General features: G+C 52.8%; 2 protein-coding genes across 4 annotated transcripts in view; one reads left to right on the forward strand and one right to left on the reverse strand.

The window, feature by feature from the left end:
* On the forward strand, positions 1–1,810 carry ENHO (energy homeostasis associated). Its single transcript, XM_011950532.1, has 2 exons — positions 1–83; positions 1,002–1,810. Exon 2 carries the CDS (start codon positions 1,163–1,165, stop codon positions 1,391–1,393), a length of 231 nt encoding a protein of 76 aa, XP_011805922.1. The 5' UTR covers positions 1–83; positions 1,002–1,162; the 3' UTR covers positions 1,394–1,810.
* A 56-nt stretch (positions 1,811–1,866) lies between these two features.
* The window catches only part of DNAI1 (dynein, axonemal, intermediate chain 1), a 64,713-nt gene continuing 43,162 nt past the window's right edge, over positions 1,867–23,417 (reverse strand). For all 3 annotated transcript variants that reach the window (XM_011950540.1, XM_011950539.1, XM_011950542.1), the window contains 10 exons: positions 22,311–22,428; positions 21,954–21,997; positions 16,262–16,509; positions 11,090–11,179; positions 10,865–10,952; positions 10,099–10,178; positions 8,738–8,886; positions 8,541–8,640; positions 5,825–6,010; positions 1,867–2,194 (listed from right to left, as the gene is read on the reverse strand). In XM_011950540.1, coding sequence (XP_011805930.1) covers positions 2,096–2,194; positions 5,825–6,010; positions 8,541–8,640; positions 8,738–8,886; positions 10,099–10,178; positions 10,865–10,952; positions 11,090–11,179; positions 16,262–16,509; positions 21,954–21,997; positions 22,311–22,428 — 1,202 coding nt within the window. In that variant the 3' untranslated portion in view covers positions 1,867–2,095. The remainder of the gene's footprint in view (positions 2,195–5,824; positions 6,011–8,540; positions 8,641–8,737; positions 8,887–10,098; positions 10,179–10,864; positions 10,953–11,089; positions 11,180–16,261; positions 16,510–21,953; positions 21,998–22,310; positions 22,429–23,417) is intronic.

The following is a 23,417-nucleotide window of genomic DNA, read 5'->3' on the forward strand; positions in this document are numbered from 1 at the left end:
CCCGCAGGCTCCCGAGCCTTAGTCGGCGCCGAGCATCCCGCTGCCCCGGACCCTCCCGCGGGCGCGCACCAGGCTCAACTCAGGTAAGAAGGGCCTCCCGCCACGGGCACGGGGGCCAAGAACATGCGACCCGAAGATGGAGATAAAGAGACAGAGACACACTGCCGCGGAGAGAGACGAACACAAAGACAGAGACACGGGAATCACCAAAAAGACCCCACGGAGAAGGGGAGAGGGATACGTCCATGGGAACAGAGGGGGATACAGCCTGGAAGAGAGAGACGGAGAGACACAGAGACTGATGCAGAGATACACAGAGACACACTGGTAGAGAAACGAGACAGAGGAGACACACTCAGAGATGGGGACACACGGAGAGGCAGCCACACACACACAGAGGTGGGTGTGCAGAGGCACAGGCACACATCCAACGGAGGGACAGTGAGACATCAGACACACACACCTGACCCAGAGAGAGCCCCACACAGAGGCACACAGTCCTGGACGCACAGAGCCTGCACATGCCTGCCAGGGCCTCCACAAAGTTCCCTCTGTGCAAGCTGGCGCCTCTGGAGGTCTCCTGGTCGGGCTGGCTGGAGTCCTGGGAGAGAGGAGGCGCCCAGGCCACACCAGAGCTGCTTACAACCCCCATCCTCTTGGGCGGGGGGCTGCCTGGATCCCACCCACCAAAAGACGGCTTTTGAGGGCTGCAAGCTTGGTGGGTAGGGCCAGGGCATGCCCACCAGGTCTAAGGAGAATGAGATGACGGCTGCCTACTTCAGCTTCCCCACGCTGGCTACACACTCATTCAGGTGCCCAGAACTAGGCCTGCGGATGGGGGTGCTGGCTCTGTGGGGTATTTAAGCCTGTTGGGACCCAAAGTCTTTCACCAGGGAGGCCAGAAATGTGGGAGGGAGGCTGTCTTCCCTACCTCTCTCCTCCTAGGCCTCACCCCATTCTCCCTCCTCACCACCCTCTCCTTTACTCTGTACCCCCAACAGGCTCAGGACTGCAGGTAGACATCTCCACTGCCCAGGAATCACTGAACGTGCAGACAGCACAGCCTCCTCAGAAGGCCGGCCATACCAGAGTCCTGCCTCGGCATGGGCCTCGCCATCGAGGCAGCTCCACTGTCTGTGCTTGTCTGAGGGTGCTGCCCGTCATGGGGGCAGCCATCTCCCAGGGGGCCCTCATCGCCATCGTCTGCAACGGTCTCGTAGGCTTCTTGCTGCTGCTGCTCTGGGTCATCCTCTGCTGGGCCTGCCATTCTCGCTCTGCTGACGTTGACTCTCTCTCTGAATCCAGTCCCAACTCCAGCCCTGGTCCCTGTCCTGAGAAGGCCCCACCACCCCAGAAGCCCAGCCATGAAGGCAGCTACCTGCTGCAGCCCTGAAGGCCCCTGGCCTATCCTTAGGACCTAAGTCCACCTCACCTAGAGCCTGGAATTAGGATCCCAGAGTTCAGCCAGCCTGGGGTCCAGAACTCAAGAGTCTGCCTGCTTGGAGCTGGACCCAGTGGCCCAAAGTCTAGCAAGCCTGGCTCCAGTAGGAGCTCAGTGGCCCTAAGGAGATGGGCCTGGGGTGGAGGCTTATGAGTTGGTGCTAGAGCCAGGGCCATCTGGACTATGCTCCATTCCAAGGGCCAAGGGTCAGGGGCTGGGTCCACTCTTTCCCTAGGCTGAGCACCTCTAGGCCCTGTAGGTTGGGGAAGCAAACTGGAACCCATGGCAATAATAGGAGGGTGTCCAGGCTGGGCCCCTCCCCTGGTCCTCCCACTGTTTGCTGGATAATAAATGGAACTATGGCTCTACCCTGAGATTTTCTTCTCTTCCTGAGGGCCCCATGGTAGCAAAATTAAAGCTGTGGGGTGGGTTTCTAGACAGGTTTATTTGTGCAAAGTTAGAGGGGTAATGGTGGTTGAAGACCAAGTCCTGGAGTAAGGTGCTGGGACCTTAAGGAGCAGAATAAGAAGGGAAGATGCTGGGACCTGATCAGGACTGGGGTCACATGCTGGGTGCTAAGGCTAGACTGGGTACCAGGGTTAAGCCCTAGGAGTACTGGATTCAAGCGATGGGACAGAGGCTGAGGCTGGGCCCTCAGGTCTTGATTTTCACTTCCCTCACCAGGTTCAGCAGTTTGTCCAGTTTCGCAATCTCCACAGCTGGACCCTTCTGCACCTCCTGCCCCTTCTTTTCCTGGGGAGAGGGAAAGTATGCATGGGGGAGGAATGGTGGGTACCCCGTCTCGGGGTCGCAGTGCCACCTCCTCTGCCCAGCCTGTCCAGCTGTGCCCTACCCCTCCCCTGCCCAATAAATTCTGGATCCCTGCCTCCCCTCTCCCTGACATGATCATTCCCCGACTCAGGTTAGGTGACACAGGGGCTCAGCTGACAGCCTGCAAAAAGGAGTCCAGCTCTGGCTTGGACATGGGGTCTCGATGCTTGTGGGAGTGGGAAAAGGCATCCATTCCCTGAACCTCAGGGGAACAGCCTTCCAGGCCAGGGAGATCCAGCTCTGTGAAGGCGGGGGGCTGACTGCTGGCACCATCCTTACCATGGGAAGGTCCCTGGCCCAGTCCTATCGAGGAGCTAATGGGTATGTGTTTGGGGAGGGAGGGGCTGTGGACAGAGCCTCAGGGGCCCTCACCTAGTCCTCTCACCTGATGCCTTCAGGTCAGGTTGGCAGTGGGTGCCATTTGGGGCGAGACCTGCTGTGTCAGACATACCCAGCCAGGGTTGGGAAGAGTGTCAAGAGACCCATAAGGGCAGAGGGAATAGTCCATGTGACTCCAGGTGTTGTTGGCTGAGGCTGTCCCTTAGAAGACCAGATGCTGAGTTTATGACCCATCACCCTGCCTGCAAAGCACTCTAATCCTTCCATTATGAGTTGGACACTGGAGTGCCACCCACAGGTCCCGAGAACTCCTTGGCAGACCAGCACCAGTCCCACCCTCCCTACTGTCCAGGCTGGGGAGTGAGGGCTACGCTGGGGCAGGCTGGGCATTGCCATTTCCCCATTTCCTGCCTTCGCTCTGCTTCTGGGCCTCCATCCTCTCAGCCACCTGTGCCCACTGCTCACTGACACCTACCCTAGCCTTGCCTTGGTCTGGCCAGGGCTGTAAAGGGGATGGGGCAGGGGTGAGTGCAGGGCCAATAGGCCCCTCCCTGGCTCCTTTTTGGCTGCTGACACCATGTGGAGCTCAGATTCCCCCTGGTGTGACCCCATACCTGCTCCCAAATTTTCTCCCCTATCCCCTTGCAGCTCAGTGCCTTTTTGCCACTACCTAGCTCACCTCTACCCTCTCCAGGCAGAGGACAAAAAGCTCTTTTTCTCTCTCTTCCCTCTCTCCTTCCTAAATTAAACTTGGGTTCTCAGCCGGGCACGGTGGCTCAAGCCTGTAATCCCAGCACTTTGGGAGGCCGAGACGGGCAGATCACAAGGTCAGGAGATCGAGACCATCCTGGCTAACAAGGCGAAACCCCGTCTCTACTAAAAAAATACAAAAAACTAGCTGGGCGAAGTGGCAGGCGCCTGTAGTCCCAGCCACTCGGGAGGCTGAGGCAGGAGAATGGCGTAAACCCAGGAGGCGGAGCTTGCAGTGAGCTGAGGTCCGGCCACTGCACTCCAGCCTGGGCGACAGAGCGAGACTCCGTCTCAAAAAAAAAAAAAAAAAAAAAAAACTTGGGTTCTCTTCTTGGCTTCACCCCATCCCCCGGGAGTTAGGGGACCTGGTTTTAGTTGCAGCTCTGTCGTAAACTCCCTATATGACTTTGGGCAAGGCCTTTGCCTTTCTGAGCTTCAGTTTCCCATCGAAACTGAAGACAGTCTTTGGCCTTGGACACTTTGGGCTCTTGACACCCATCATGGGAACTCCCTGGGCAGGGAGGTCCAGACCTTTGTGGGGAAGCCCTTTGGAAAGGGCAGGGAGTCTGCAGCTCACAGAGGAAGGGCAGTAGGGATGCCCAGAGGATTTCGTTTTGCATGAATCACTTGACTGATAGGGTCAGATGGCAATTTCACGGGAACTTCTAATCCATTCAAGTACCCACCAACCCCCACCCATCCCTGCTCAGGTCCTCAGAGACGTAGGCCCCCAGATACACAGAACCCAGCTCTCCCAGCCATGACTGACCCCTCTCTGAGGGGAACTGAAACTGTGGGAGATCCTTACCTCCCTGATCAGAGTGGGCAGGGCAGGCTCCCACCCATGTCTACCACCCTCATGGTGTCATGGCTGTACTCCTCCCCCTAAGAATGACCATCATCCCTCCTGGAGGGTTGTCCAACTCTGCCAGCTTCAACCTGGGTCTCTCTCCTCAGAAAATTAAGAACACATTTTATCTATTCCACAAATTATGCTGCCTCCTTCCTCTTCCTTGAGGCCAACTAGCTGGGCTCAGCAAAGAGATTCAGACCACGCCTGACTCCCTCCCTCCCCTCAAGCCCACCGCAGCCTCTGGGCCACAGCTGCAGGCGCTTAGCAGCCTTCTAAGTATTTATAGCCAAGTCCGCCCCCTCCCTCAGCTGGCTACAATTACAGGGCCGGCCACACTCCCAGCCCTTGCCTCCCTGGCCATGGTGGGGAACAGACCAAGCCAGCACCAGAGGGATGGCGCAGCAGTCCCTTCCTTGGTAGGAGCACAGTGCAGGGAAGTCAGTAGTCGAAAGACACAGGCCCCTGCCACTGCCTCAAACTTCAGTAAATGCCTCAAATTGCCAGGAGGGATGGTCATCAGGGCAAGCTGGCCCAGTCCTGATCCTGGCCCAGAACCTGGCAAAAAGCAAAGAGCCATCTCTACTCTTAGCACACAAATGGGCAGGACCAGGCTCTGGGTTCTTTTGTTTGTTTGTTTCTTTTTTGAGACTGAGTCTTGCTCTGTCGCCCAGGCTGGAGTGCAGTGGCGCGATCTCGGCTCAATGCAAGCTCCGCCTCCCAGGTTCACGCTGTTCTCCTGCCTCAGCCTCCCGAGTAGCTGTGACTACAGGTGCCTGCCACCACGCCCGGTCAATTTTTTGTAATTTTAGTAGAGACGGGGTTTCAACGTGTTCACCAGGATGGTCTTGATCTCCTGACCTCGTGATCTGCCTGCCTCGGCCTCCCAAAGTGCTGGGATTACAGGCGTGAGCCACCGCGCCCGGCCCCGGCTCTGGGTTCTTGGGCTCAGGATTCTAAGGCCTGGGCTGCAAAGCCCGGGTTCATAAGCCTGTATCTGGACTCAGATCTAGACTTTAAGGTCATCGCTCTGGGCTCCAGACCTGGATTTGGGGTCCTTAGGCTCTGGGCAGGGTCTCCTCATCACTGGAGACCCTAGAAACAGGAACCAGAGCTCAGAAGGAGGGCTGCATAGCTGCTGACCTAGCTACCCTCCTCACAGCTCATTTCCTTCCTTTCTGTGTAGACCCACAGCTCCCAGCTCAGGGACCATTGGGGTTGAAGCCCTGTGAAAGCCCAGCCAATGAGGCAGTGGCTCAGCCCCAAGCCCCCTGCCTGGGTGACCTGTCCTACCCACAGCATTTCCACTGGGAAGAAATCAATGATACCTCCACATTTGCCTCCGCAGGCTTCAGATCCACCTGCTCTCTGGATGTCTCCACCTGGGAGAGTCACCTGGGGCCCCACAGGTAACTCAAATGCAGCATGTCAAACTGCTATTTTCTCACAAACCTCCTGCTTCTACTGTGAGTCTCATTCAGGCAATGACACCATCCTTACCCTGAGTCTCCCAAGCCAGAAACTGGGGGGTCACCCTGGCTCCTCCCATCTGTCATCCCCACCCTCCTGGAGACTTTATCTCTTGCAGCAGCCCAAAGTCCCAGAGCCTGTACCTTTGGCATCTTGCGCAAATTGGGTGAGAGCTTCAGGCAGATGATATGCCCACGGTCATCGCCCACAATGATGATGGGGTGGATGGGATTGAACTGCACGTGGGTGATCTTGTTCTTCTTTTTGGCCGCCACAGGCTGGTTGCAGATGGCCTCATACTTGTTGATGGCCAAGTCAAACACGTGGGCCTGTGAAGAGGTCGGTGTCAGCACACTCAGGGGTAAGAGGCCTGTCTTCCACCTCAGAGGAATCAGTCCCTGGACTTTCTGGGGAAAGACTGTAGAAGGCTAATGGCTACAGCACACTGGAGCTGGAGGTGGAGGGAGGGGGAATTCTGTGTCTCTGTCTATGTTTTTCCTATGGTTGAAAGAGTGAGAATAAAAAGGTTTAGGAGAAATTTTAAATCTATGGAGAATTAACAATAATAGCAGCTACAGGCTGGGAGTGGTGGCTCACTGATGCCTGTAATCCCAGCACTTTGGGAGGCCAAGGTGGGTGGATTACCTGAGGTCAGGAGTTCGAGACCAGGCTGGCCAACATGGTGAAACCCTGTCTCTATCAGAAATACAAAAAATTAGCTGAGCATGGTGGCCCATGCCTGTAGTTCCAGCTACTAGGGAGGCTGAGATGGGAGAATCACTTGAACCTGGGAGGCAGAGGTTACAGTGAGCCAAGATGGAGCCACTGTACTCTAGCCTGGGCAACAGTGAGATCTTGTCTCAAAAAAAGAAAGAAAAAAGAAAAGAAAACAGCAGCTACCATTTGTTGAACACTTACTATGTACTGGACTCTGGGCAAGCACATCACACGGTTGCATCATCTCATTATGCTCTTCACAACCACTCTACAAGGTAGTTCTGTCACTATCTTCATTTTGTAACAGAGGAGTTAGAGGCTAACTTGCTAGTAAGTGGCAGAGCCAGGGCTTACACCAGTTAATATATGTAAAGTGCAAAGGCAGTGCTTGACATACCAGTGCTCAATCAATGTTGGATGCTACCTTCACCACACCCTCAGACCAAACCGCTACCAACTCTCGCCTGGACAACTGTGGCAGCCTCTTAACTGGTCTCCCCACTTCCACTCTTGCCTTGCTACAATCCATCCTCCATACAGTGGCAGGCTTACCTTTAAAACACTTAAAATCCTCCCACAGTCTCCCTTGGCACTATAAATAAAATCCACATCCCTCATTCTAGCCCACCTCCCCACTCTCACCTCATGTTCTCGCCCCTTGCTTACTATACCCTAGCCACACTTGCCTTCCTGTTCCTTAAACCCCAAGCTGGTTCCCACCTCAGGGCGTCTGCCCCAGCTGCTCCCTCACCATGGGCTGCTCCCCCGCCCTATCTCCACATGGCTGCCTCCTTCTTGCTAGTGAACTCGCAGCAGGAGTGTCACCTCTTCAAAGAAGCCTTTCCTGACCGCTGTATCCAAGAGACCACCCAGTCCTTTTCTTTTTTCTCTTTCTTTTTCGTTGCCTGGTCTCTATGAACCTATCTTTCTTCTTTTAATATAACAACTTTATTGAGATATAATTCACATAACTATAAAATTCACTCATGTAAAGTATAAAATTCTTGGTGTTAGTATATTCACAGTTATGCAACCTTCGCTACAACCGATTTTAGAACATTTTCACCACCCTAGGCCACACAAATTGACTTTCCATCTCTACACATTTGCCTGTTTTGGATGTATCATATAAATGGAATTATACAGTATGTGATTTTTTGTGACTGGCTTTTTACACTAAGCATGTTGTCAAGGTTCCTCTATGTTGTAGCATGTATCAGCACGTCATTCCTTGTCCTTGCTGACATAATCCCCAAGGAGAGGCTATATTTTGTTTATCCATTCAGCAGCTGATGGACACTGGGCTGTTGCCACTCTTACTGTTATGAGTAATGCTGCCATGAACATTTATGTTTACGTATTACAGTCTTTTATTAATAATTCTCTGCCTAGCACTTAACACTGGGAATTTTGTTGTTGCTCTTTGTGTCTTTCCCTTCACTAGAACATAAGCTCCACAAGAGCAAGTATCTAAGTCCAGCCTGGAGCTGGGCACCGTCGTTGGCCCTTAGTAGTCATCTGTTCCAGGAAGAGATGACTGATGGACTTGAGGATGGTGCCTTCGTCGCTGCATTCTTTCCTTGGGGCAGCCAGTGCTTCTCAGTTTATATCAAAGCCCATAGGGAAAACGGGTTGGCATCCAAGAATATGCTCACAAGATGTTTGTTTCTGAGCTCTCACCAATTCTCAGTGTTGAATAGCCCCCTCCCATTCCACCCCACTGAAGTTCCCTCAGAATCAGCTTGCGCACTTCCGGGGGTGGAGACTTCACTACCTTATAGACACTATTCAGTCACTGATCAACTCTGGCTCATACATTTTTCCTTAGATGGAGCCGGGTCCTGCTACCCTGTAGCTCCCCACCATAGAGCAGAGGAAATAACTGCTTGATGGAATCTCATCCCCCAGAGTGCTTTCTTCTCCAAGGTGAACAGCCCCGTTCCCTCCCTGAGGCCTCATGGGATGAATGATTTCTCTTTCAGCTGTACCCTGGACGGCTTGCCCCTTGAGAATATACAGTCCTTATGTCCCACCTTCTCCTTCCTGACCTAGGCATGGGGTGGGTTGTCCATCAGGAAGCCCCTGAGATACCACACCTGATCTCCAGTAGGGACTCAGTGAGGTCAGGACACTGGCACTCACCTTCCCATCTGTGGTGACTGCTGCGAACACAGTAGAAGAGTATGGCGCCCAGGCCACATCACCCACGGCTGAGTTCAGGTCATAGATGAACATCGGGGTCCTGCAGAGGTGAAGGGTGGAAAGCCCATGGCACAGAGGGCTCACAGTGCCATAGCCCAGGGGAGGGCCCAGGACAGGGCCAGGAACAGGCCCCTCACTTGATGGTGTGGTCCCAGATCTTCACTGTCCAGTCGGAGCTGCAGGACATGAAGACCTTGGTGTGGTATGGGTTCCAGGACACAGCATCCACTGCCATGTTGTGGGCGTCATAGGTGTCGAGGAATTGGCTGGAGTAGGATTTAGAGCACTGGTGTGGGAGGGAACAGGGGTCAGAAGTGAGAGAAAGGTCAGCAGCCACCACTTCCCTGGGGGCCTGGAGGATCAGAGCCTTAGACTCCTCTCCTGTCCTTACACCACATTGCATCCCAGCTGAACTGGGGCCAAGCTCCTGGCTGCCCTTCCCACCCTCAGCACACCCTGGGGGAAAGGAAGGGCTTGAGGGTCTGGGGGTTCAGGATGGGCAGGGGAGCCTTCCTGCAGGATGAAGGAAAGGGCTGTAGTGCCCTGACCCCAGAGGATTCCAGACCACGCAGAAAAAGCCTTCTCTCCTTAAGAGAGGGCAGAGCAGGTCTCAGGCCCTGGGTGAGGTGTGGTCTGGCATTCATCCAGGCCAAGGCCTGTGGACAGACAGAGCCCCGGGTCCACCTGCAGCCCAGACATCATCCTTGCAACAGTGATAACATCCCACCTTGTCCAGGCAAGAGCAGGTGCAGAGCCAGAAGCTGACTTGGATCTCCAGATATCCTATTCAGTTTTTTGCCCTGACCAGCGTGCCCCTTTCTCCCTCCCTCCAGGAGACAGCGTGACTGAGTAGTCTCTGGTTACTCTGGCCTCTCTTGGGCTGCCAGTGGGAGGGGTGAAGAGGGGGTGGGGACTTCTTTTGCATTCAGACCAGCTCTGGCTGGGCCTCAGGGGCTCCCAAGAGGCTGCCTGTAATTAACATTCTGAGTCTCTGAGCCTAAGAAAAGCTTGCAGCAGAGCTATTTCTGGATGGATGGAGGTTCAGAAGGACGTTCATCTACTACCACCGAGACCTTGTAGAAACTGACCATGAGGTTCCATCCTGCTGGCTGGGAGGTACCCAGTATTCAGAGATAATTCTGGCCTTCAAAGCTCAGCTCAAGTACAAATCTCCTCCAGGAAGTTTTCCCAAAATGTTCTAACTCCTCTGACTAGAATTCCCCCTTCTACCTCAACTCCTAGGAAGGGAGGGAGGGCCCGGAGGAAAAGATGCTGGACTGGGCTAAAGTCACCCTCTAGATTTTCCATCCCCTTTCCTGCATTTAGGCCTTATTCTTGTCACCCAAGCAGGTCAAGAAATACATTCTCTTCCCTCAAGAGTCCTTCTAGAACTGATGGGAACTAAAATCCATCAAAATAGGATCTGTTGAGAACTCTAAGCTCCCCAGGTGCTCAGGCCTAAGTGGCCCTCTGCGGAGCTGGCACAGGGCAGCCTCACCTTGTAGATTTTTCCCTCCTCTGTGCCCACTAGGAACATGTAGTCAATCTCTTTGTGGAAGTCAAAGGCAGTGCCACAACCTTGGGAGAAGAGGGAGGGGCAGGTTTAGCCCAATTCCAAGAGGGAGGCTCCCAGCGCCTCCCCTGCACAGCAGAGGAGCTCAGCCCAGGCACTCTCAGTGCAGGACTCAGCGCAGGACAGACTGAACTTGGGCCCCTGTAAGGGCTGGGACCAGGCCAGGCAAATAGAAACCAGCCCTCTGGCCTGCTTGTCCCAGGCAGTTAGGATTCTGCAAATGGCCAGGGGTTCTGCAGACAGGAATGGGGGCCTGAGTAAACAAGGCAGGGATTGAGTTAAACAGGGTCAGGGTCAGGGTAAACAGGGACAGAGTCTGCAAACAGGGACATGGTCTGTGCCAACAGGGATATAGTCTGCATAAACAGGGTAGGAATTGAGTAAATAGGGATAGGATCTGGGTAAACAGGGGCCTGATCTGCATAAACAGGGTTGGATCTGCATAACAGCACCTGATCTGCATGAACAGGAACAGGGTCTGCAAACACAGGGATGGGAACTGCATAAACAGGGAGGGTCTACAAACAGCCAAGGGCTCAGCAGACAGGGCCAGGCCTTCCTATTACCTCCTGTTGGCTCTGGCACAGGTTGGGGAGGAAGCACTCAGTCAGGGAAAGGACCATTGTCACTGACCCTCACTGGGCCTGAATGTCCTGGCCAGGCCTGGAGGTGAGGGGACTGGGGCTCCTACCCACTGTGTGCAGCTGCAACCCCTCAGGAACTTCCGTGGTGCTGCCTTCCACCTTCAGCTTGATGACATCTACGTGAACCAGCTCGCTCTGTAGCCACAGACAGAGGGATGTGGGGGGAGGGCACGTGGGTTGGGTTAGATGAGCAAGGCTAGGGGGTGCCCTTTGCTATTTAGCTTCCCGCCTCCCTAATCATCCCAGCATGACCCTCTCTGGGAAACAGGCACCTTCACGAGAGTCCAAGACACAATCCTGCCATCAGATGACACAGAGAAGAAGTTAAGGTTTTGGTCCATGTCATCCTTCTGCCACTTGACCTGAAACATCCCAAAACGTGAGCTCTGGGACCCTGCTAGGGTGTTGAGTTAGGGCTGTAAGCAGAGCAGGACTCCCCCAAGCACCCATCTGAGGCTCAGAAGCAAGTTCTGGGAGCCCATTTCCCAGAATCCCATGATTGGTCCTTTCTCCCTCCTTCCATCCATCTCTGTCTCTCATTCCTTTCTCATTCCTTTTTTGACCATCCTGGAGCAATAGTGCCAGTCAAAGCATTGCCTTAATTTACTGGCTTCGCAGTGGAGGTACCCAGTCCCTCCCTGGGTTGGGTTCCAGGAGCTCCACTATGGGGAGAAGGCAGTGGCTATGGGTTCAACTACCTTACATAAATAAACATGGCCTGGAAAGAACATGGCCCATCAACCAGTTTCCTGTTTGTAAAACAGGAGTCATAATAGCATAGGTTTTTTGTGAGAAATAAATGAGATAATATATGTGAAGCCCTTACGTCAGAACATTGCACATATGAAGTATTCGATACATGTTAGCTAATGTCCTCATTATTACCATCATCCTAGGAATCTGGGTGCCAAGGTTCTGCAGGGGCCTTTCCCTGCTTGCTTGTGGCGGGTGAACAGGAGCAGGCCCTTCTCTCCTGCTCACCTCTTCCAGGCTTGGCCTTCCTCTAGGAAGTGTCTCCTCTGTTCCTACCTTTCCTTTGCTACTAACTCTGCTCCCAGAACTTTGCTCCCAGTCCCAGATTTGACTTGCGTTTCTCCAGCTGCAAATCGGGGTTAATTATCCTGCCCCACCCATCTTCTCAGGGCTGGAAGCAAACATATGGGAAAGTGTTTTGGAGACAGAGCTGTTGTCTTATGAAGATGACACGCTTGAGACTCAAGTTTCTGTTGCCAGATGTGGAGGCCTGGCCACGCCATGTCCCAGAATGCTGGGGTGGGGCTGGGTGCCCAGAGTTTTCCATTCTCTAGCTCCCTCCAGACGGCCGATGCTGGGACCACCGTCCTGTCCCCTCCCCCAGTCACAAGCAGAGGACCAGTGAGGGAGGTCAAGAACCCAGTACCATTGCCTGTTGCCTGTAACTGCAGCTGTCACCAGGGTTGTTGGGGGCTGGAGGGAAGTGGAGAACAGGTTGTCATTCCCCAGCCAGCCTGAGGCCTGGTGGATTGGAGCTTCAGAAGGGCAGGCTGAATCTGTCTTGGTCTGTCCAGGGAGCTGGCTCTTTTGCACTTTCACTGGACTGAGAGTGCCACAGAGCCTGTGAGGCGTAAGTCAGAGCCAGCCATAATATTGAGACCGCTTCCCCTTCTGTGCAAAGGTGGTCCCTTTAAAGGTGGGAGGGGACTGGGGGTGTCAAAGGCCAGGCTGTAAGAGGCGCTAGGGAGCTGCAAAGGGAAGTGTTTAATGAGCAGACGCCAGCACCGCATGGAAATTGTATTTCACACCCCACTTAGCAGCCTGATGCCCAGTGGGGGGTGGTGTGTGTGTATTTGCAAGTGACTGTGTATATGTATGTGTGCAAGTCACACACATGCTCCTAGGGTGTAGGTGAGCCGGTAGGAATAAAGCAAAAGAGGGAGGGTGGTAAGTGAGGTTAAGAGGATGAATGAATTCCCAGGGACCAGGTGGTAGGGAGGAGCTGGAGCCTGCTTCACTGATTTATTCTCTTCTGCCTTATTTGCTTAGGGCAGACCTGCTTGACCCTAGTCTCTTGCTCGTACATCCTTCCTGCCTCCTTCCCCAGAATTGCACCAGCATACACACACACACACACACACACACACACACACACACACACACCCCACAGAGTGTTGCTGGTTGAAGCTTCACAGTAGGGCCTGCACAGAGCTGGTTACTCAGGCAGGTTCCCTGGAGAAGAAGCCTGTGCTGTGGGACAGGAGCCCAATCTTCTTAGAACAGACAGTCCTCTCCTGGGCTCCAAAACCTTCCGTGGCTCACCACTGCCAACAGAACAAACTCCTTCTGCCTCAGCCTGGCATTTGAGATCTGACACAACCTCTCTGGCCTCCCCCAAATATCTCTGACACAGTATCTCTGACACAGTCCTGTTCAGAGGGACTTAGACTCTGATGTCTCTGACATCTCATTCAGCAGCCTGGCTCTCCTTCAAGCTCCATGCTCTTATAGCCAACTGCCTGGAGGATGCCTCCCTCTGGGTGTCCCTTGGGTTTCTTGTATTGGTTTCTAGCCAAACGTGTTTTTCTTCTGCCATTTCTCACTTCTATGGATAGCCTACTAAGCACCTCAAACCCAGGCAGCATGAATTCTTCCCTTTCCCCATATCTAATCAATAATTTCCTTCTGTTGATTTTACTACCCCACCAGCTCTTAACCCTGTCTTCTCATTTCCGTCTCCACTGCCCCTGCCCTAGCTCAGGCTTCAAAATAACTCATGCTGCAGCCAGAGGATCTTTCCAAGAGACAAACATGACTGTGTTACTTCTCTGCCCCAAACTCTCTGATGGTTGGGCGGCAATTTTGAAACTATGCTCAGGGGGTAGAGGGAGTGAAAATAGGGGACCCTTAAGCAAGCAGGGCCCGGGTCCTACTCAAGCACCACTCTCATCTTTTTAATATATGGGGCTTCTGCATGAACTCTTTGCTTGAAACCACAGACGTACACTGTCCAAGCATCTTAATTTAATAGGTAAGCACAGGGTGCTTCAAATGATGTGTCACTTCCCAACAGGCTACTCTGCTTGATGCCCCATGCCATTGCACATGTGATCCCTTTGTACCCTTCTTCATCTCACTAACTCTCCTCCCTCACAATCCAGCTCAGGTGTTGCTTCCTCTAGAAAGACCTGCCCAGCCCTCCACCCCCGGTCCCTGCCCAGGACAATGTGGGTGCTCCTCCTTGCACACTTCTATTTTAGCACTTAGCATACTGCCCTGCCCTGGTCAGCCTGTGGCTGTGGTTATCTCCCCAGTAGGAACTCCAGAGATCAACCAGAGGAGCACACAGGGAGGAGTTACTGAATGTATGAATGAGTAAGTGAATGAATGAGGGAGGAAGGAATGAGAAGAAAAGAAGAGAACAGGATGTGAGTAAACAGGTGAGAGACAGGCGGGTCCTGCCCATGTCACATGCCATGATTCTATACAAGAACCTGAGTCTTCCATTTTGCAAAGTCAGCAGCCCTGTTTTCCTGGCAGGATAGCAGAGCAGAAGGCTTCCCTGTCCCCTGAGTTCCTGTCTTCCTGGGACCTGCTCAGTGAAAGCAATAATGTTTCTTTACAATGCCCCATTTTCCCTGCAATCTGCTATTTGATTTCCAGGACATAGCAGAGTAGGAGTAGGGTGGTTGGCTTGGGCCTCTGCCCTTCTGCTTGGCTTGAGGTCAGGCCAACCAGAGATGCTCTGCACTTGGCCCTGGGCTGAGCTAGGAAAGCAGGGGCAGGGCTGGGCCGGGTATGGTCAAGACAGGCCTTTTCCCCTCTCCTTGAGTTTTAAAGTTTCTACAGAGATCCTCCCCCAGTCTAGAGACCTACATGTGTCTGGAAGGCCTGGTGATGAATTGGGAGGTGGACTTTTTGGTGGAGAAAACTCCTGAGGCTGCAACCTCTGGTCTCTGCTTTGTTGGACAGTAGCTGGGGAGGGTGTATGGCAGGAGGAGATGCCTCCCTCCCACCCTCTGCCCCAGGCTCTGGATAAAGGATAAAGCTGAGAGGGCACCATTGCCCCTGTGCCTGGGCAGTCCTCCCTCTGCTCAGGCCTGTCAGTGCTGGGGAAGGTGTCCTCATGTCTCAGGGAGCTCAGGGCCATAAGAGGCAGGAGTGCAGAGCTTGCCTGCAGACTCTCAGGGCAGGAGGGAATCGAAAGAAAAGACAGAGTCCCAGTGCTGCCTGATGAGCCCAGAGACCTTGAGCAACTTGAGGCAGAAATTCATCCTTAGGTCCTCCCAGACCTGCCCATGGAAAAAGAGTACACAGCCTTTGAAGGAAGGGGACCTTTGGGACACAATAAAGAAGGGCCTGCAATGCCACAGCTAAGAGACCCTCTGAGAGTGAAACTGAAATCTACTCCCCGTGGAATATGATGGGAAACACAGTCAGGGTGAAATCCAGCCCCAATGTCCAGGTAATGGTTCCAGGCTGGTGTCAGACTTCTGCAGAGGCCCCACCTACCACTCTAGGCATGTCTGGAGAAGAGGGGGTGCTACAGAGAGGCTCAGGGGCAGACCTGCCTACCAGGCCTTATAGTCCCACCCAAGGGCAGGCAACCAGCAGCAGCCACCCCTGCCTGGGAGTTTCCCCAAATCTAGCCCAGATGGCAGAGGAAAGGCCCTGTGAGGAGTTGAGGAAGCTTGTAGACAAGGACCTGGTCTTTAACATACATTGACCCTTGACCAACGTGACTTTGAACTACATGGGTTCAACTATACACAGGTTTTCTTCTGCCCCTGCCATCCCTGAGACAGCAAGACCAACCCCTCCTCTTCCTTCTCCTCTTCAGCCTCCTCAGTGTGAAGATGATGAGGAAGAAGACCTTTGTGATGATCCACTTACATTTAATGAACAATAAATATTTTTTTCTTCCTTATGATTTTCCTAATAACATATTTGCTTTTCTCTACTTGCCCAATTGTAAGGATACAGTATATGTGTCATTTGACTGTTGTCAGTAAGGCTTCTGGTCAAAAGTAAACTATTAGTAGTTACGTTTTTGAAGACTCCAAAGTTATACACAGATTTTTGACTGTGTGGGTGTCAGTATCCCTCATTCCCACATTGTCCAAGGGCCCACTGTACTCAGCTGGAGCCTGTCAGGCCCTGGAGGCTTCCAGCTATGTCTTCTGAGTTACTGATCGCCACATCCAAGAGATCCTCGGCAAACAGATGGGGCCCTCCTGAGGGGAGCTCTGGGGCAGCAGACCCCAGCTCTCACTGGAGACCCTCTTGCCGCCTGATTTTCACCTTCTGCCCTTTTCTGCCTTTTCTGACACCCAGATCCTGGCCTGATGATACCTACCATCCTCATCTCTTGCCTGCGGTCCTCTCCTCCCCAGGCTCCCTCCCTCCTCCAGTGGCCTCAGGCCCACATGCTGCTCCCATCCCCACCCCTCCCATCCTGGTTCCAGGCTGACCTGCCACACAGGGTCCGAGTGCTTGCCAGACTTGGCTGAGCTGCGGAAGGAGGGCTGGGAGTGGGGCTTCTTGAGGTTGTAAATGGCCACGTTGCCGTCATAGTGGCCCACTGCCACCAGGTAGGGGTGGTCCACGTGGATGTCAAGACACATGATGCCGCTGTCGCTGCTGAACATGTACTCAGGGAAGCTGGGGTTCTTCATGCTGTAGAGCAGCAGCATGCCCCGGCTCTGCTTCATGAAGTCATCTACCCAGGGAAGATGGGCGGCTGAGGTTGGAAGATCCAACTGCCCTGCCTGGGGAAGCCTCCTCACCCCTACCCCACTAGATGAGCAAGCCCTGCTCTGCTCTGCATCTGTCAGAGTGTGGGATTCCTCTCTGGGCTTCATCTTTTCCATCTGTGAAGTGGAATTATGAGATGTGACCTTTCCCTTCTCAGAGATCATGGAAGGATCCAACAACCAATCAAGGAGACCAGGTTTATTCTCCTAATTCTCCCCGAGGTGCAGGAAAGGGGGACGCTGGCTCAAAGAGCTGCTAAGTGAAGAAGGCGTGTGACCTTGGGAAGGAGCAACACCCTCAGAGGAGGTTTGGATGCCCAGCCCAGGGCAGGCAGCTTTCCACAGATGCCTCGATAATGCCCATGTACCCCTCCCTCCAGTCAAGTACAGGCTAACTTGAACTAACATGGAATTGTCTACAGTGAGTCCCAAACTAGCCACCTATGAGCATATCCCCACAGTCCCAGGTTCAGCCTGAGCCCTAAATCTAGGCATGGTCCCCAAATCCAGAAGTCCCAGGCCAGCAAGTCAGGCTTCCACAGGCCCACTTGGCCTGGGCACAACTTTTGGCGATCAACAATGGACCACTCAGCAGAGGCCCTTCTCCCCACCAGCCCCATGTCAAGGGAGTGCCTCCCACTCTTTCTTTCATTTTCTGTGTACTTGGTGCTCATCCTGATATGTAGTCATGAATATAGTCCCGACCCTCCTGCCACCAGCTCGGTCCTCCCAGCCTCCTCACCAAGCTCAGGGGAGCCGGAGCTGGAGAGGTGGAAGGCTAGTGCAGCCCCCTACCTGGGGGCACTCTGCTAAGGCAGAGGGCATGTAGGGGCATCAGGCCAGGTCAGTGGACAGGAGGAAGTAGATGCCAAGCTACAGAGACAAAGATACCAGGCCAGCCACTGACAGCAGGCTTCCTCTCTTACTGTGCTGTCCTAAATGAGTCTAGCCCAGGACTGGCTCCAAGACAGCAGCTATTTAATGACTCCCTTATTAAGTCATGCAAGAGGCACTTGGAGGGGGCGTGTGGTAGGCAGAATAAGGCCCCCCTGCAAAGACGTCCATATCCTAATCCCCTGAGCTTGTAAATATGTCACTTTTCATGGCAAAAGGGATTCTGCAGATTTGATTAGGTGAAAGACCTTGAGATGGAGGAGATTATCCTGGATTATCTGGGTAGACTCAGTGTAATCACAAGGGTTCTTATAAGGGAAAGAGGGAGGCAGGAGAGTCAGGGAAGGAGATGTAACCATAGAAGCAGATGTCAGAATGATTCGATTGCTTGCTGGAAGGGGGCCACAAGCCATGGAATGTGGGCAGCCTGTAGAAATTGGAAAGGGCAGGGAAAGGGCTGCTCCCCTGGAGCCTCAAGAGGGAATGCAGCCCTGTTACCACCTGGTTTTGGTTCTGTGAAACCTATTTTGGACTTCATCAGAACTATATGATAGTTTTGTGTTATTTTAAGCCATTAAATTTGTGATAGTTTATTCCAGCAGCAACAGGAAACTTATATAGTAGACATTTAGGGAAAATTGACCCAAACCTACTTTTAGGAATCAGAGAGAAAGCCTCCCATAGATGGTACTTTTTTTTCTGGGATGGTTTGGAAGCCGTCCCTCTAGAAGTCAGCTGGACGGATGCAATGCTCCTCCGCTCTTCTGATGACAATAATGAAACCCTCTCTCCATTTCCCATACCTCAGCCTTGCCACCGTCGACTCCAGGAACAAAAATACCCCTTGTGTTAGGACTTTCACAGTTTCCAAAGGCAGGGGACCAGCCCAACACTGCTCTAAAGAAGGGTATCAGTTGCTAGAGGATTCGAAACCTCAAGCATGGCCCAGAGGCCATGGTGCCAAGCTGGGCTCAGCCTCTCGAGCAGCTGGGCTTTTCCAGGCACTCTCTTTCGATTAGAAGTAATATTTAAACAGTGTGGAAATAAGAGCAAGACCTTAGAGACAGAATACATCAAGCGGGACATTTAATTTGATTTAGGGAAAATGAGGCAAACATTTGAGAACCTAAATAACTAACCAGTAATTAAACTAACAACAGGAATGCCCTTGCATTACAACCCAGCAAGCACAGTGGCCTTTACGGACTGTATTTACAAAGAGACCTGACAACATAATTAGTCCTGTAAATTTTACGCAGCCTGCAGCCGAGGAGTGATGGATTTTGTGTGTGGAGGATGAATAAGGAGAAATGAGGTGGATGAATTTCCATTTTCGGTAAATGAAATTAACACTGCTTAATTAGTGAAGCTGACAAATAAATGATCAGGAAAGATTTAAATCCCTAAAAGTGTATCTCTGGCCTGGGCAGGCCCAGGGACAGGCCAGGATGTGGTGGGACAGAGTGGGAAGGGATTTAGAGCTGGGACTCAGAGCCTGACATTGGTCCCTTTTGAGGGTGCTGACCCCAGAGAGAGGCTGGGCTGGGGGACAGCTGGCTCCCCTGCTCTTCCAATGCGTGGCTCTCTGGGAAGCTTCTTGCCCCATCTCCTGTGTGAAAGCCTCAGGACCACACAGAGCATCCTGATCTGTTCCACCATCCATGCCTGGCAGACCATGAGAAGTCCCTGTTTCCCTGCTATGAATTGGCTAATGGGCTGGGAAGGACCACTTCAGTACAGCCGGCTGACATCATTGCATCCCAGCAGTCCCAAGGCCATCTCTTCCTGGGCTAGTTCCTTTACCTTCTAACCTTCCTCCACCTGCTTTATACCAACTGACAGCCTCTTTCTCCACTCTGCTGGGAACATGGAGACTGGCCCTAGGGGGGATCCCAATCTTTGCCCTTTAAGCAGCCTATTGTGCTCACTACCTGCTACCCAGCAGCTATAGTGGGGAAGCAGGTGGGGATGTTTCTGTGCTGTTGCAGGAAATCACCCAGATTCCCTTTTCTCTACCTGCTTGTTCCTGGCTGGCTCCAACCAACCTGGCTTGTCCCAGCCAGAAATGAGGGGCTGGCCCCAGTCCTTCCTAGGGTATATACCTACCCCTGCCAACATTTTATTTGGCTGAGTCACAGAATAAATATCTGGGAATACCATAAAAAGGAGGTTTATGAGGTCTAGACTCAGCTCACCAGAGTCAAATCCAACATCAAACCCAAATTCTCACTCCAGTGTTTGTCCTCATGAGGCAAAATCTGATTATGGGAGGGTGGTATCTGGGAGCTTCCAAAGACAGTGTGATGGATGCTGGGGAGACCAGCTGCTCCTCATAGTGACCTCATCCAGCAGCTAGGGTGCCTTCCGTCTGCCCTAGCTTTGCCCTCTTTCTCCCATGGAGGCACTCAAGAGCATGGGACTCCCAGAAGTAAGCTCAGGATGGATGCAGGGGCCTTCCTGAGTCTCAGCCCAGCCTGGCTCTATTCAGGCCTCTGCAGGTGGTTCTGAGATATGCAAGGCTCTGGAGAATAGATGCTCATCTGAAAGCTGGCCAACAACCCCCGAGCCAGTGACAGCAAAAGCAAATACCACTGCCGCTGCCACTGGGCCCTGCTCCCTAGGAGACTCCCTTCTGTTTCCACACCCCTCTTCTCTGCTCAGGCCCCCTGAGGGTACTGCAGGAAAGCTAGGGGGAAAGAATGACAGACAAATCAGCAATGATTGTCCTTTATGTGTAGGTGGTTCCTCCGCTTGCAGCATGTTTACTTCTTCTCTCTCAAGCGTACCTCACAATAGCCCTGGAATGGAGGCCTGGCAGGTTGTCAGCCTTTCCGTGTCACCAATGAAGAAACCAAGGCTCAGAGAGGCTTCTGGCCCCAGGTGTCACTGGAAAGTGACACCTCCACCCCCAGGACTGTAGCTGATGATGGGTACCACTCAGGCACGTGGATGTAGCTAACAGGATCAAGGAAAGACAAAGAGACCATTCTCAGGTAAGTACCTGCCCAGAGGACATTGCTGGGCTTGTCAGGCTCGAGGTCATCTGCTGGTGGGAGGTGACCTACTCTACTGCTCCTGCCCAAGGCTGCCCAGACCCCAGCACCCACGACAGCCTCCACATGACCCCAGCCAGCTGAGCCTGCCTCTGAACCTGGGTCGGGGAAGAGTGGGGTGAAAACTGAAGCAGTTTCTCCTCCTACCTTCTGGGGAGCAACCCCGACACCCCTGCCTCAGTCCTGAGCAGAGAGCCTGGGCTGAGAGCAGCCTCACAGGGGGTCCACACCCACTCCTGGGAGGGCCTGCCCAACCCAACCCCCAGGCCCTGTTCCAGGCCCAGTAGCTGCAGCAGAGGGGGAGGAATGTGCTAGTTCCCTGCCAGAGGGGGAGGGCACTTCCCACTTGGCAGCAGCCCACCCTCAGGAGTGGGGACACAAAGCAGGCATTTAGGGCATCCTCAAAGGCCGCCCAGACCACAAGACTGGGAGCAGCTCCAAGGTCTCCTCCCTGAGAGGAATGACAAACACCCCCTCCCCCTCCCCACCCTGGTCAAAGAATGGGCGGACAGGCAGTCTGAGGGGCAGTGACTGGGAGCTTGTCTGCCTGTCAGCCAGCAGCAGCTTGGAGAATGGAAAGGTTTTTGTGTTTGCAGAAGCTGATCCTCCCAGCCAGAGAACAAGCTGTTAGCACTGGGGAGCCGAGACTACTGCGAAGTGTAGGGCCCTCTCCCGTTGGGAAGGGGGAATGTCCAGACCAGCACAGCACTAGGGGCTTCTTCTGGGACCAAGTAACATGAAGGGAAAGCAAATCACCTGGACACAGTTTCCACTGTGCTGCCTTCCTGCCTCAGGTGGGTAACTGGCAGGGGTGGGCACACTCTGGACAGCAGTAGGCTCCCAAGGTTCAGGGGATCCCATCCCCCACACCCCCACCCACCCAATCAGGAAGGCCTGAGAAGGCAGGAAGGGGGGCCTCCATCCCCACTCTGCCGTGTAGTTAAAGTCCTGCCATCTCTCCTTTGGATACCTGTATCAGTCTCCTAACTGGTTTCCTGCCTCCAGTCTCAGGCCTGCAATGCCTGCAATTCCTCCCTGCACTGGTCATGTCCCTGTCCTTGAATTCCTTCAGTGGTTTCCCCTCAGGAGAAGGTCCAGGCTTTTTGGAATGGCTTACCGGGCCCTTTGAGGGCTGACCCTGGCCCCCCCCCAGCAGCTTCATATTCTGCCATATTTGTCATGCCTCCAAGCCTTTGCATATGCAGGTCCCTCTGCCAGAAGTGTTCTCCATTCTTTCTTCACCAGCATAACTCCTTCAAGGCTCCATTGGCACATTCAGCTTAGAATATTCCTTCATCCAGCACTAATTGCCAGTAGGACTGTGGGTCTTCCCCATTAGACTGTGAGCCCCCTGCGGGCAGTTGTCTTTGTATTTCTTACAACTGGCAAAGAGCTCTGTACAGAGTAGGTACTTAGTGTTTGCTGTTTACATAAGCAAATAAATGAATAGCCGGATCACTTACAAGAGCCATGTCCCACTGCAAACAGATCCCTGTACTTTGGATTCCTGCAAAAAAAAAAAAAAAAAAAAAAAAAAATGAGTCCATTGGCATAGGAAATGAACATGGCCCTCCCGTGGACAAGGGCCTTCCTGTGGGCACTGGTACCTGGCTATACTACAGACATCTATTCTCCAGCTTAGGACCTCACCACCTGGGAGTCCTGCGGGTGGTCCTGCGATCCCATCAGAATCCAAGTTCCATATTTTTCCATACTGTCACATGTCATACTCAAGGTGGTTAAGTGCAGAAGGGGGTACTGGGGGTTTGGGATGTAGAGGGCACTCGGGGCTCTGGGTTTGCTGCAATGCCTATACTTACCAGCAGAGGGCGGTGACGGACAGGCGCTTGGCTTTGTCATTTTGGAACTTCCAGAGCGGCAGCAGGGTACCCACCTGGTCCCGGTATTCATCAGCCGCATCCTCATAGTACTTAAAATCTTAAACACACACAGGCAGAGTCGGCCCTGGGACTGCTGCTTTATAGCAAACCCAGGTCCACCACTTACTGTCTGTACCTCCTTGGGCAAAACAATGAGCCTCTGTTTTAGAGTGAGAATAATAATACTACCTATCTCAGAGTTGTTGTGAGGATATATTAATTGAGTTAATACATGCAAATAACTTAGAAAAATGCCTGGCACATAGTAAGCTCTTTGTGTTAGCTATTGTTACTGTCGTTGTTGGAGGTACATTACACCGGCCATGTCTACATGGATAAAATCCCGGGTTCGCAGCCCTTGTTCCCATGTGTTTCCCTAGCACTTCAGGAGTCTCCGTTTGAAGCAGCCAAATTTCAAGGGTTCAGCTGACAGAGGCTGATTAATAGTTCTATTAATTCTGCCTCCTAAATCTCTAAAGTGCACCCCATTTTCATATCCACAGCCAAGCCTCCCTATAATGAAGCTGCCTAGATCCCCCATGGGTTCTCTGAACTCAACTTCATCTCCTGCCCACAAAATTGTCTTGGCCTCCCACTTTCTTTAAGTTATATGCCCCATCCTCCCACTTGTCTAAACAAGAAATGAGTAATCCTTGACTGATCTGTTTCCATAATTTCTCATATTTTTCTTCTATCTTTTTAATTCGTTCGCTTCTCTCCAAACCCATAGTCCCTACACAGGTTCAGGCCCCAACATCCATCCCGTGTATTATGACAACATCCCTCTAACTGGTCTCCTACCTCCAGTAACTCCTCCTCCAACCCTTGTTTCACAGAACAATCAGAGTGAGTACAAACAAGGCACCTCACCACACCCCTTTCCTCACTCCACTGAAACTCCCTCACCTCAATGGCTCCCCTTGCAGAGGAGATCAAACCAAGGCTCCTGGCTGGCACTTCCACGTTATTTCTTTTTTTTTTTTTTTGAGACGGAGTCTCGCTCTGTCACCCAGGCTGGAGTGCTGTGACCGGATCTCAGCTCACTGC

The sequence above is a fragment of the Colobus angolensis genome, unplaced genomic scaffold, assembly GCF_000951035.1.
Source record: "Colobus angolensis palliatus isolate OR3802 unplaced genomic scaffold, Cang.pa_1.0 Scaffold308, whole genome shotgun sequence".
Classification (NCBI taxonomy): domain Eukaryota; kingdom Metazoa; phylum Chordata; class Mammalia; order Primates; family Cercopithecidae; genus Colobus; species Colobus angolensis.